Genomic DNA, 12721 nt, shown 5'->3' with positions numbered 1-12721 from the left:
TCTGATTGTTTATTTTTAATATCTTTAACTTTCACCAGATCTTCCCACTTTTTCATTGGATTGCTCCCTCCACTGCCTGCCACCTTTGGCATCTAACCTTTTATTACTTCACACTGCCCTGTGGTAACAGCCTTTCAGCTGCTGTGTCTGCCTCTATTATATTACTTCTGATTCATCCTCTATTCTTCTGTTAGACACATCCACCTCAAACACTACTTCATACCTGGTGAACGTAGCTTTCAAGATGTCTCTAACCTGGCACCATTGTACCTCTTCATCATTATTTGCCACCTGTGTACACACCAGGATTCTTGTTTCCAAATAAGCCAATCTTCTTACTCTCTCTTGTATTTTCTGTTCCCTTCTCTTGCAATGCCCTTTTTGCTGTCTGGTCACAGCCATCTTCTCATGTGCAACTCTTCAGTTAAGTGTTTCCCAGACATTTCATCTTACATTGATCTTTCTAGTCTCCAAGGTGCTACTGTTCTCACCATCAGTACCATGCAGTTTAGTATTTAAAAGTGCTCTAATTATTTCACGTGCTTTTCTCTCCAGGTAGTTTGTTTGTAAGCTCATTGAGGGCAGGGTCTCCTTACCTTTAATGTGTTTTCCTCACAATGTTTAATATAATGCTAGGTACATAATAGGTTGTCCATAAATACTTGATTACTGCGAGCAATAATCACAAACTACAAAGGGATAATATCATCATCATCATGTTGGATAATAGCTGCTAACATTTATCGAACACTTTGTTTTTTGCCAAGAAGTGTTAAGCACTGTCTACGAATCATCTCATTTAACCCTCACAGCATATCCCTATATGAAATGGGTTCTGTTATTATCCCCTTTTATATAGATGAGGAAATGGAGGTTTAGAGAAGTTAAGTAACTTGTCCAATTTATACATCCAATCAGTGAGTTGTAGAGGAGGACTTCCAATCAAAATCTGTCTTACCAGAATCCTACGTAGATAATGGTGGAGCCAGCTCTCCTCCCTTAACAGATTTTTATACTTAATTATCTGAAATGTAGCCATGAGAAGCCAAAATGGTGTACCAACATTGAAATCAATTACACTGTTAAAATGAAGCTGAAGGGACTTCCCTGGCGGTCCACTGGGTAAGACTCCATGCTTCCACTGCAGGGGGCACGGGTTCGATCCCTGGTCGGGGAACTAAGATCCCGCACATTGTGCGGTGTGGCCAAAAATAAATAATTTTAAAAAATGGAGCTGAATTATTGACAAATGGTCACGCTTTGCATTCCTCTCGCCGTGGCCTCTTCTTTTGTCATCTTTCAGAATCTGGCTCCAACTTTAATATTCCTGTAATCACATTAGTGGGAGTCTGAAATGTGTTACACTAATTAATATCTTCGTTGCTCTTTCCCTTATAGTTACTGACTATACTACTGGCAGAGTTGGAGCCCCTCTTATTTGCTGTGAAATTAAGCTAAAAGACTGGCAGGAAGGTAAGCATTTTATGACAAGCTCTAGTGTTTCTAGATATGCTAAAAACTACCGCGAGCCTCTGGACTTCCATTTTTAAGAAGCATTAGGTTGTCTGCGGTAGCAACCGAGTCTTTGCTGTTGCTTGTTCCCTGTGCTTTCTTTTTCTTCAGTAACACTGTTAGGTTCCCAAGAGGAAAGGGAAATCTCTAGAATCTAGGCATGATGATTCTGAACTTGGGAATACTCGATGGTAAAGCGGAAAAAATTCTTAGTGGGGCATTCCCTGGATTTGGAGAAGGATGTATATCCTATCTTTTGAAGCTAGATCTTGCCAGTGAGTAGGTTTGGGCTGGGAAATGAAACCCCATATTTTCAGGGGATAGAGTGACTAATCACACACACACATACCCTCCAACTTCTTAGAGCTTGACCCCCGCAAACATTTTTTTTAAAGAGAGTTAACTTTTATTAAATATCTTATAGGTTCCAGGCAAAGGACTAGACACTTGATGTGAATTATTTCATTAACTTCATCAGCTGTTTGTAGTGAGATAGGCATATACAAATAAACCCATAGACTGACAAACAAGTAAATTAAGAATTACTTAACACACAGCACATTCAATGGCCAAGGAAACTGAAATTCAGAGACATTAATTGCACAGCTAGTAAGTGGCAGACCATGAATCACACCTAGAACTGTTTGACACTAAAACTGATGCACTTTCTACCATACTTTGCTGTCTCCTAAGTCACATCCCTGGTTTGGCTCAATCAAACTTTTGGTAAACAGTGAATCACCATATGATTTTGCAGTGAAGAACAAGCTCTTGGCAAGATCTTATATCAGAAAAGATACCAAGGAGAGAATTGTTTTGAAGATGTTTTCCTGGACCTGACTCCTGGTACATCCTGAAGTTTAGTAAGGAAAAAATAGTTCCACTGGATTACTCAAGAGGCAAATGGGAACCTTGTGGAGGAAAATAAAAAGAATGGATTGGTCTGAACAAGGAGTAAGAAAATCTAAAACTTAATCCAGGTTTTGCATTTAATTCACCAGTGCACCTTAAACTCACTTATTTGCTATTCCAAACAACTAAGTGAAAGGAGGAAGTTAACAAACAGCATTATGTAAACAATATTAAGTAATTTTTTACTGGCTTTTCAAAAACTACCTTCTTTACTCCCTGTCTTATCTATATGGCCTTATAACCTCACAGAGAATGTAGCAATGCGGACAGATTTTCACAGAACCTGGCATATAGAAGAGTGGTTCCTACTCTTTCACATGCATGAGAATCATCTAGAAAGCTGATAAAACACAGATTCCTGGACCCTACGTCCAGAAAGACTCATTCAGTAGATCTGAGGAGACCTGATAATTTGTATTTCTTGTTTTGTTTTTGCTTGGTCACTGTGCATGTTATTCAGTTCACATACAGACAGCAAGATCCATGTATTGCTTAGAATAGAACCATTTAACCTTCAAGTATTTTGGAATTTTCCAGCTTTTTTTTTTTTTTTTTTGCACACACACACACTGTATTTTATTTTTACAAGAGATAAATAAACTGGCACCAAGCATTGTAAATGGATGACCACAACAAAAGCGACAATGATTGCAATTACCAAACACGAAACACACTCATACTACGTCATAATATTGACATTCAGTCCAGTAATCCTCCACTGTAACAGCTCCTTTACTTTGCAGTGAAAATTGATTTGTATATTTTTTGCCTCTGAGTCCTTGTGGGACTTTTTTTTATTCAAAAAGAAAGTCACAAAAATTATAATCATCCTCATCAGTTCACTCAGTCCCATGTAATTAATTTTTTTTCATCTTAATCTTTGTTAGCACTTTTATGAATTCATCAGTTTTCCACTAGAGTTCTGAAAATGCTTATTCATTCAGTTCAGCAGTATAGTCAGTTACCAGAAACCTGTACCTGTCAGAGTCTTTTCCATGAATTCCTTGAAGATGAAACCCTTTTATAGGAACATTTTTGCAAAAGCATCAGAGTACACCCAGAACTGTACAGAGTACACCCAGAACTGTCTGTAAATGACAAAAGACTTAAAAATGACCACGGTTAAAGATTTGATGAAAGTTCATAATAATACAATTGACAAGGAAATTTAGTTATTTCTGCGATATACATTTTAAAGTAATAACTAGAATTATGACTTATAACATTATACCAGAACATAGAAGATTTTTAGAAATTTCATGTAATGTCTGAAACATTTATATTAACATATTTCCCTACAAATAACCCAAAGAAAGTTTAGAATTAATTGTCGTTTTTGTTTGTTTTTTTATACTACAGGTTCTTATTAGTCATCAGTTTTATACACATCAGTGTATACATGTCAATCCCAATTGCCCCCAGGAAACATTTTTATAGTTGATAATCAATTGTCCAGCTATTTGTATAGTTTAATTTTTATAAGTAACTGCAGAAGGCGAGCCACTTAGAGGAAACCTGTGCTTTACAGACACTGGTGATAATCTGCAAAAGTAAAGCAGTCTTCCTATGATGAAATTGTGAAAAATATTAAACATATTCATTAACTGCAAAATAATTAATAGCCTAGCCATGCCAGATAAAGGAAGAGTAATTAAAAAGCTTAAGATTTTCTTTTATTTTTTTAAATTTATTTATTTATTCATTTTTGGCTGCTTTGGGTCTTTGTTGCTGCGCACGGGCTTTCTCTAGTTGGAACGAGCGGGGGCAACCCTTCATTGAGGTGCGCGGGCGTCTCATTGTGGTGGCTTCTCTTGTTGCGAAGCACAGACTCTAGGTGCAAGGGCTTCAGTAGTTGTGGCACGCGGGCTCAGTAGTTGCGCCTCGCAGGCTCCAGAGTGCAGGCTCCGTAGCTGTGGTGCACGGGTTTAGTTGCTCTGCAGCATGTGGGATCGTCCCAGACCAGGGATCAAACCTGTCACCCCTGCGTCGGCAGGGTGGATTCTTAACCACTGAGCCACCAGGGAAGTCCCTCTTTAATTTTTCAATTTGGTATATTTGACATACAACATTCTGTAAATTTAAGGTGTACAACATGTTAATTTGATACATTTACATGTTGTAATATGACCACTGCCATAGCGATATTTAGCATCTCTATTACATTACATAATTGCCTTTTTAGTGGGTGGGATAGTTAAGTTTTAGTCTCTAAACAAGTCTGATGAATATAGTACAATATTGTTGTCTGTAAAGAGCCATAGACTGAACCTTTAAAGGACCAGTTACCTTGTAGGACACATCCCTTAGGTTGTTTGAACCCAAGAAAATGAATGCGCTTTGTCTGACATAAACTTGAAGTTTCAAAAAGTGTTTCTCCTATGTGACTTTTTATTATGTGCATTACTGTGGTGCTCTATGAGCAAACAACCGTTCCTTTTTAAATACCACACTGAAAGGCCAAATTTATTCCCAAGCGTTTTACATCTTGGGAATAAGTCCTCCTTTCTCCCATGGTAATGCCCTTCCAATTTTAGAATGAAAATCTTAAAAAATATAGGGAGTGTGTGTCTACGTATACTGGGCATCAGCATCAATATTGCTTTACTAAATGGGTTATTTATTAAGCAGTGGAATCAGAGAAACAAGGTATATTGTAAAACTTGGTAAGGAGAATTCTGCCTTTAATTTTTATTTTTCTAATTTTTCTGGTACTGGGCTTTAATGTCAGTTTTGGAGAGTGGGTCCATATTTGGAGTTTTCCTTGCTGTGAAAGAACCTTTGCTTTATATAATGAGTTTAATGTTTTATGTACAATGGGTTTTGTCATACTGAAATATTGAATAGTTTTAAATTTATAACTACCTATGCTCTTTGATCAAAACCTTAGAATATATCTGAAACACATTTGATATCAACATATTAATAATTTACTTCTAAAAACTTCAAGTGTTACCCTTCTTGGGGGTGATTTTATCTTAACAGAACTCTATGAACCCTAAGCTTTAATGATGTTCTAGGTGTGAAATTTTATGATCCTGGGAAATATTAACTAATATTGCTCCCGTAAAGTGAAGTAAAATTTGATCAGCAGAAAAATAGTAGCAAAGGATCTTTAAGAATTAATACAAGTAAATTTGTTTTAGAACAATAACTAATTTGTTTTTGACTTCCAGGTGGTTATACAGTTCACGACAAACCAAACCCCAGAGGTGAAATTGTAATCGGTGGACAGAATATCTCCATGGGATATTTTAAAAATGAAGAGAAAACAGCTGAGGATTACTCTGTGGACGAAAATGGCCAAAGGTGGTTTTGCACTGGTGATATTGGAGAATTCCATCCCGATGGGTGTTTACAGATTATCGGTCAGTGTATTCTCTTTTTGTGCTTTTCTTCAGTTTTTGCAACTTCCACATATATGAAAGGTAATATTGGTCAGGTCATTAATAGGGTTGATGATTCCATTGGTTTAAACTTTAGAAAAGTTATTTAACTTTGGTCTGTGCTTCTCCATCTGTGAAATAGGGACAACAGTACTGACCTGGTAGGGGTTTTGTTAGGATTAAATGAGTTGTTATATGTAAAATGTTTAGAGCAGGGCAGTGCCTGCACCTTACTAAGTGGTAGCAGAAGCAGCATTGGGGTAGGGAGGGTGGGCAGGAAAATAGCAGTTGGCAGTGAGAAAACAAAAATTGCTCAGAAGAGGTTTTCTTTGTTTGTTTCTTTGTTTTGTTTTCTTTTGGTCGACTGTTGATACATTTGGTTCCGTATAACCATCTCCTGTAACATACCCTATTCTAGGCCTTCCTCACCATTTACCTCCCCACCCAAGAAGCATTGTGGACATGTTATTTTCCCTAGTGGCCATTTATAGGACTCTAACTAGCCTGGACTCTTAGAAAATTATAATATCAGTCCTCAACATTAATCTGTTCTTCTGAGAATGTCAGTTGGCTTGGCACTGCCCTTATTGAGCCTACTGAAATAGACTAAGTTCAAAGCTACTCCAGAATAACCCTTACACTATTCATTTTAATCAGGCAAAAGTTAAAAATTTGACTAGCCGATAAGGACCACTCTGTTGGGTCCCATTCAGATCCTTTTCAAGCCATAAAATTTCCCCAGTCATTATCTCTAGTGGTCCGTTCAAGTCTGTCTCTGGACCCATATGTGACCTGAATATAGTTAGAGATTTCCTGGGAAAATTGGTTCTTCGCCTAGAAGTTTGATCTGCCAGGGAAATTCCCAGGAAACATGGCTCAGTCTAGAACCAGTAACTCCCCCACCTACACCACCACCGCCTTTTTCCCCTTGATCCTTAATTGTGCTGGAATCAAAGGCTGGCTCCGGTGGCATGTGTACTGGGTTCCCAGCCTATGGGTAGGCAAGTCAGCACTCACACAAAGGATGTAAGGCAACCATCCTATGCCAGCATGTTATTAGTGCACTGTCATTTTAACAAGATAATGACAAATCTGGAAAATGGGGAATTAACATTTATTGACTGTTCTGTATGTCAGACATTGTGCTACATGCCAGTATGAGGTAGGCATCATTATCCCTGATAAAATTTGTGGGTTGGAGCGGTCAAATGACATGTCTAGGATCACATAGCTAGTAATGGGCAGAGCTACCATTCAAATCTAATGCCCCAAAGTCTTTGTTCCTTCTATTAAATTCATGATACTATTAAACATTATAGTAAGATATTAAAGCTTTTGGTGTAGGATATAACATTTTAGCCAGAACTTCTTCAACTAGGCATTTTCTTTTTAACTGATATGTTTGGACAAACATTAGATAAAACAAGATTTTAAAAGAAGTATCTTTATAAATAAAGATTAAGGTGATGAGACTGAAAGAAAATCAGAATTGGACATACCTTAATCAATGTACTATGGATAACATAACATGCTTCATGACTTACAGATCGTAAGAAAGATCTGGTGAAGTTACAAGCAGGGGAATATGTATCTCTTGGGAAAGTAGAAGCTGCACTGAAGAACTGTCCACTTATTGACAACATCTGTGCTTTTGCCAAAAGGTAATTTTAAAGTTGCATTTGTGTTTCATATACTTACAGTAAAAGGGTAATTGGGAAAAAATTGATATAATCATAAGGGAAACATCCAACTTTCAGAATTGGGGAATGTTAGAAACTTATGAAAGTGCTTGAATTCAACAGCTGAAAGGTCATTTGAGATAATCCAGGCATTTTAACTATTTACTGGACTACCTACTATGTCTTGCTAAATACTTAGCTATGCCACAACAGTTATTTCATTTAACATCCATAACAACTGAAATTTAGCGTAGGTCATTTTCCCGAGAGGGTAACACAGCTAGTACAAGTTTTCTAAATAAAAAAACCTGAGAGATTGAACCATTTTCTTTCTTTATGTGTTAATATGGTTTATTTTTCTGGGCTTTATTACTCCCTTTAAAAAATTTAATTATAAAAAACACAAAACCTAAATTTACCATCTTAACCATCCTAAGTGTACCGTTCACTAGGGTTAAGTATATTCACACTGTTGTACAACCAATCTCCAGAACTTTTCATCTTGCAAAAATGAAACTCACTATCCATTAAACCACTCCCCATTTCCCCTCCCCCCACCTAGCCCCTGGCCGCCACCATTCTACTTTCTGTTTCTGTGAATTTGACTCCTCTAGCTACCTTGAATAAATAGAATCATACAGTGTTTGTCTTTTTGTGACTGGCTTATTTCACTTAGCAGAATGCTCCCCAGGATTCATCTACATTGTAGTATGTGTCAGAATTTCCTTCCTTTTTAAGGCTGAATAATATTCCATTGTATGTAGAGACCACATTTTGTTTAGTCATTCATCCATCAATGGACAACTTGGGCTGCTTCTGCCTCTTGACTATTGTGAATGATACTGCTATGAACATGGATATTCAAATATTTCTTGAAGATCCTGCTTTCAATTCTTTTGGGTATATACCCAGATGTGGGATTGCTGGATCATATGGTAGTTCTATTTTTATTTTTGGAGGAACTGCCATACTCTTTCCATTATGGCAGCACTATTTTTTTTTCCTTCCTATCAACAGTGTACAAGGGTTTTAATTTCTCCACATCCTCAGTAACATTTGTTTCTACTTTTTAAATTTTTTTTATAATAGTCACGGTAATGAGTTTGAGGGGATATCTTGCCCCTAAGGATTAGTGATGTTTGAGCATCTTTCCATCTGCTTGTTTGGCCGTTTGTATATCACCTCTGGAGAAATGTCTAATCAAGTCCTTTGCCCGTTAAAATTTTTTTCCCTCTTATTTTTGATTATACAATACGGTGTTATCAGCTGTAATCCCCATGTTACACATTAGATCATCAGACCCTATCCATCTTATAGCTAAAAGTTTGTACCCTTTTATCAGCCTCCACCCCCAGCCCCTAGCAACCACTTTTCTACTCTGTTTCTATGAGTTTGACTTTTTTTTTTTTTAAGATTCCACATTTAAGCAATACCATGCAGTTTTTGTCTTCCTCTGTCTGGTTTGTTACACTTAGCATGATGCCCTCCAGCTTCATCAGTTTTATCGCAAATAGCAGAATCTCTTTCTCATGGCTCAGTAATATTCCACTGAACATATACACCACATCTTCCTTATCCATTCATTTGTTGATGGACACTTGGTTGTTTCTATATCTTGGCTATTATGGACTAATGCAGCAATGAACATGGACCAGATATCTCCTTGATATCCTGTTTTCATTTCCTTTGGATTTATACCAAGAAGTTGGATTGCTGGATCATATGGTAGTTCCATTTTTAATTTTTTGAGGCGCCTCCATACTGTTTTCCATAGTGCCTGTACCACTTTGCATTCCCACCAACAGTGCACAAGGGTTCCCTTCCCTTTTCTTCACATCCTCACCAAAACTTGTTATTTCTTGGCTTTTTGATAATAGCCATTTTAACAGGTATGAGGTGATATCTTGTTGTGGTTTTGATTTGCATTTCCCTGATAGCTGGTAATATTGAGCACCTTTTCATGTACCCGTTGGCCATCTGTATGTCTTCTTTGGAGAAACGTCTATTCAGTTCCCCTGTCCATATTTTAATTGATTTTTTTTTTTTTTTTTGCTATTGAGTAGTATGAGCTCTTTATGTGTTTTGGATATTAACCCCTTATCATATATGATTTTCAAATACTTTCTCCTATTTTGTAGGTTGCCTTTTCATTTTGTTGATGGTTTCCTTTGCTGTGCAGAAGCTTTTTAGTTTTATATACTCCCACTTGTTTATTTTTGATTTTGTTGCCTTTGCTTTTGGTGTCAAATTCAATAAGTCATTGCCACGACCTATGTCTAAAGAGCTTCCCCCTATGTTTCCTTGTAGGAGTTTTATGGTTTCAGGTCTTTGCCCATTTTTAATGGGGTTATTTTGTTGTTGTTTTTGTTGTTGAGTTGTAGGAATTCTTTATACATTCTAGATATAAACCCCTTATCAGACATATGATTTGCAAATATTTTTATCCAGTTCCATAGATTGCCTTTTTACACTCTGTTGTGACCTTCGATACACAGAACATTTTTTATTTTTGTTGTACTCTTCATCTATTTTTTCTTTTGTTTCCTGTGCTTTTTGGTGTCATATCTAAGAAAGTATTGCCAAATCCAATTTCATGACTCTTTTCCCCTATGTTTTCTTCTAGGCATTTTATAATTTTAGCTCTTACAGATTTAGGTCTTTGATCTATTCTGAGTTAATTTTTGTATGTGCTATAAGGTAAGGGTCCAACTTAATTCCTTTGTATATGGATATCCAGTTCTTTTAATACCACTTGTTGAAGAGACCGTCCCCACTGAGCGGTCGTGGAACCATTGTTGAAGATCATTTAACCATATATGCAAGGGTTTATTCTGGACTCTCTATATCATTGGGCTATCTATGTGTCTGTCGTTATGACAGTACTATGGGCTTTATTACTTCTTAATGAAGCTGTAACAAATAAGAGACAAATATATTCAGAATTATGTGTACTATTTCTTTGCATAATTTATGAATAATTGTTCGTAATGTTTTAATTTCCAGTTTGTTTTATTTTCTAATTTTTTAGTGACCAGTCCTATGTGATAAGTTTTGTGGTTCCTAATCAGCAAAGGTTGACGCTTTTGGCACAACAGAAAGGGGTGGAAGGCACTTGGGTTGATATCTGCAATGACCCTGCCATGGAAGCTGAAATACTGAAAGAGATCAGAGAAGCTGCAAATACCAGTAAGTAAGAAGTGACTTATCTGTTGATGTCCCTAAAAGTTATTTAATGAGGTCCTGTGCATTAGACCCTTCAAGATGTCTATTTGGTTTGTTTGTTTTAAATTTTTATTGGCGTATAGTCGATTTACTATGTTGTGTTTTAAAAAACCTGCCTCCTAAATATTCATAATGAATTTCCACGTTGGAAGGATCTTTAAATGTTATATGGTAGAATAACCTAACTAGTTCTTTATTGCATGTCACAGCATCCCTGCTAGGTGGTCATCTACTCTGTGTTTGCAATGGTCCATCTTTGTTCTGATAGTTCATACTGATGTGCCCTGGTGTGAATCTTTTATCATTTATCATTGCATATACTTACTTGGTGTGGGCCCTTTCAATCTAGAGATCTCTGCCCTATGGTTCTGGGAAATCTCCATTTACCTTTTATTGTTTGTTTGCTTTTCTTTCATTGCTTTTCCCCTCTGAGTTTTGTGTTCATGTTTTTATCTGGGACTACTTTTATATGGTTGTTGACCTTCTACTTTCATCCTCTAATTTTATTATCTTTGTTTTTCTTTTGTAATCTATCTTGCCTTTTTTGTTTCTTTTTTTTGCTGGGGGTGGGAGGATTGCAATTTATTTATTTTACATCTTTATTGGAGTATAATTGCTTTACAATGGTGTGTTGGTTTCTTCTGTATAACAAAGTGAATCAGCTATACATATACATATATCCCCATGTCTCCTCCCTCTTGCGTCTCCCTCCCACCCTCCCTATCCCACCCTTCTAGGTGGTCACAGAGCACTGAGCTGATCTCCCTGTGCTATGCGGCTGCTTCCCACTAGCTATCTGTTTTCCATTTGGTAGTGTATATATGTCCATGCCACTCTCTCACTTCGTCCCAGCTTACCCTTCCCCCTCCCCATGTCCTCAAGTCCATTCTCTAGTAGGTCTGTGCCTTTATTCCTGTCCTGCCCCTAGGTTCTTCATGACCATTTTTTTTTTTAGATCCCATGTATATGTATTAGCATACAGTGTTTGTTTTTCTCTTTCTGACTTACTTCACACTGTATGACAGACTCTAGGTCCAGCCACCTCACTACAAATAACTCAATTTCCTTTCTCTTTATGGCTGAGTAATATTCCTCTGTATATATGTGCCACATCTTCTTTATATCTTGTCCTTTTTGTTTTATATTCTGGCAGAGCCCTCAACTTTATCATTGCCTCAGTCTATCGAGCTTCCAACTTCCAATATCAGAATTTCAATTTTCAAGAGTTCTTTCCTGCTTTCTTAGTGTCCTTTTAATAGCATCCTGTTGCTCTTTCATGGATGCAGTCATCCTCTGAGGGTGTTGAAGGGATTCCTTTTATGAAGTTTCCTTCTCCTGTTATTTTTTCTGTTTCCTTCAAGTTCCACTTTCTGCTTGCTTTGCTCGGCCTTGCATATATCTGCTGATCCTTGTCTGTCCATTCATATTTGAGAGTGAGGTTCTAAAAAGCTATTTGGAAAGCTTGCTGGGCTTCACTGAAAAGTTATTCAAATGTTAGTGTCTTGAGTCATTCCACTTCTCCAGAGGAGACTTCTGCAGTCTCTTACCTGGGAGATATTAGCATGACTGCCAATATTCTGGTAGCCAAAATAAAAGGGCATTGGAAGGGGGCTGGGGCTGGGGTGGGTAGGTCTTCCCCTCACTGAACCTTTAGGTTTTCAGCCTTACTCCCTCCCTCTATTGTAAGTGTCCTGAGTCCAGAGTCTCTCTAGTTCAGTTCTTCCAAAAGGTAAATCTATCTCCAGCCTGGTTGGGGAAGAGCAGGATGAGGGAGAACTATCCTCTGAACAGATGAGGGCCAGCCCTGCTTTTTCAGCATGCCCCTCATCTCTGTCTTCTGTCCCTCAGCTTCTGTCTACGGGCTCGGGAGATTGGTTTGCCTCTTGTTGGTGTTCTTCGATGTGGGCAGTTAGCTTTCAGCTCTCTTGGCTCCCAGTCAGTTAACTGCTGGCCTGTTTGCTTTTGGTCTTCTAAGATTTTGTTGGGCCTTCTCACCCAGTGTCCTCTTGCTCT

The 12721-nt window shown here is 37.6% G+C and overlaps 1 protein-coding gene across 9 annotated transcripts in view; it reads left to right on the top strand.

Annotated features, from left to right (window-relative positions):
* ACSL4 (acyl-CoA synthetase long chain family member 4) overlaps nucleotides 1-12721 on the top strand; it is an 86385-nt gene that overhangs the window by 67116 nt on the left and 6548 nt on the right. For all 9 annotated transcript variants that reach the window (XM_049705237.1, XM_049705239.1, XM_049705238.1 and 6 more), the window contains 4 exons: nucleotides 1399-1473; nucleotides 5598-5789; nucleotides 7354-7468; nucleotides 10515-10672. In XM_049705237.1, coding sequence (XP_049561194.1) covers nucleotides 1399-1473; nucleotides 5598-5789; nucleotides 7354-7468; nucleotides 10515-10672 — 540 coding nt within the window. The remainder of the gene's footprint in view (nucleotides 1-1398; nucleotides 1474-5597; nucleotides 5790-7353; nucleotides 7469-10514; nucleotides 10673-12721) is intronic.

The sequence above is a fragment of the Orcinus orca genome, chromosome X, assembly GCF_937001465.1.
Source record: "Orcinus orca chromosome X, mOrcOrc1.1, whole genome shotgun sequence".
Taxonomy (NCBI): domain Eukaryota; kingdom Metazoa; phylum Chordata; class Mammalia; order Artiodactyla; family Delphinidae; genus Orcinus; species Orcinus orca.
The sequence above is the reverse complement of the archived record's forward strand: the minus strand, read 5'-3'. Positions and strand labels throughout refer to the sequence as shown.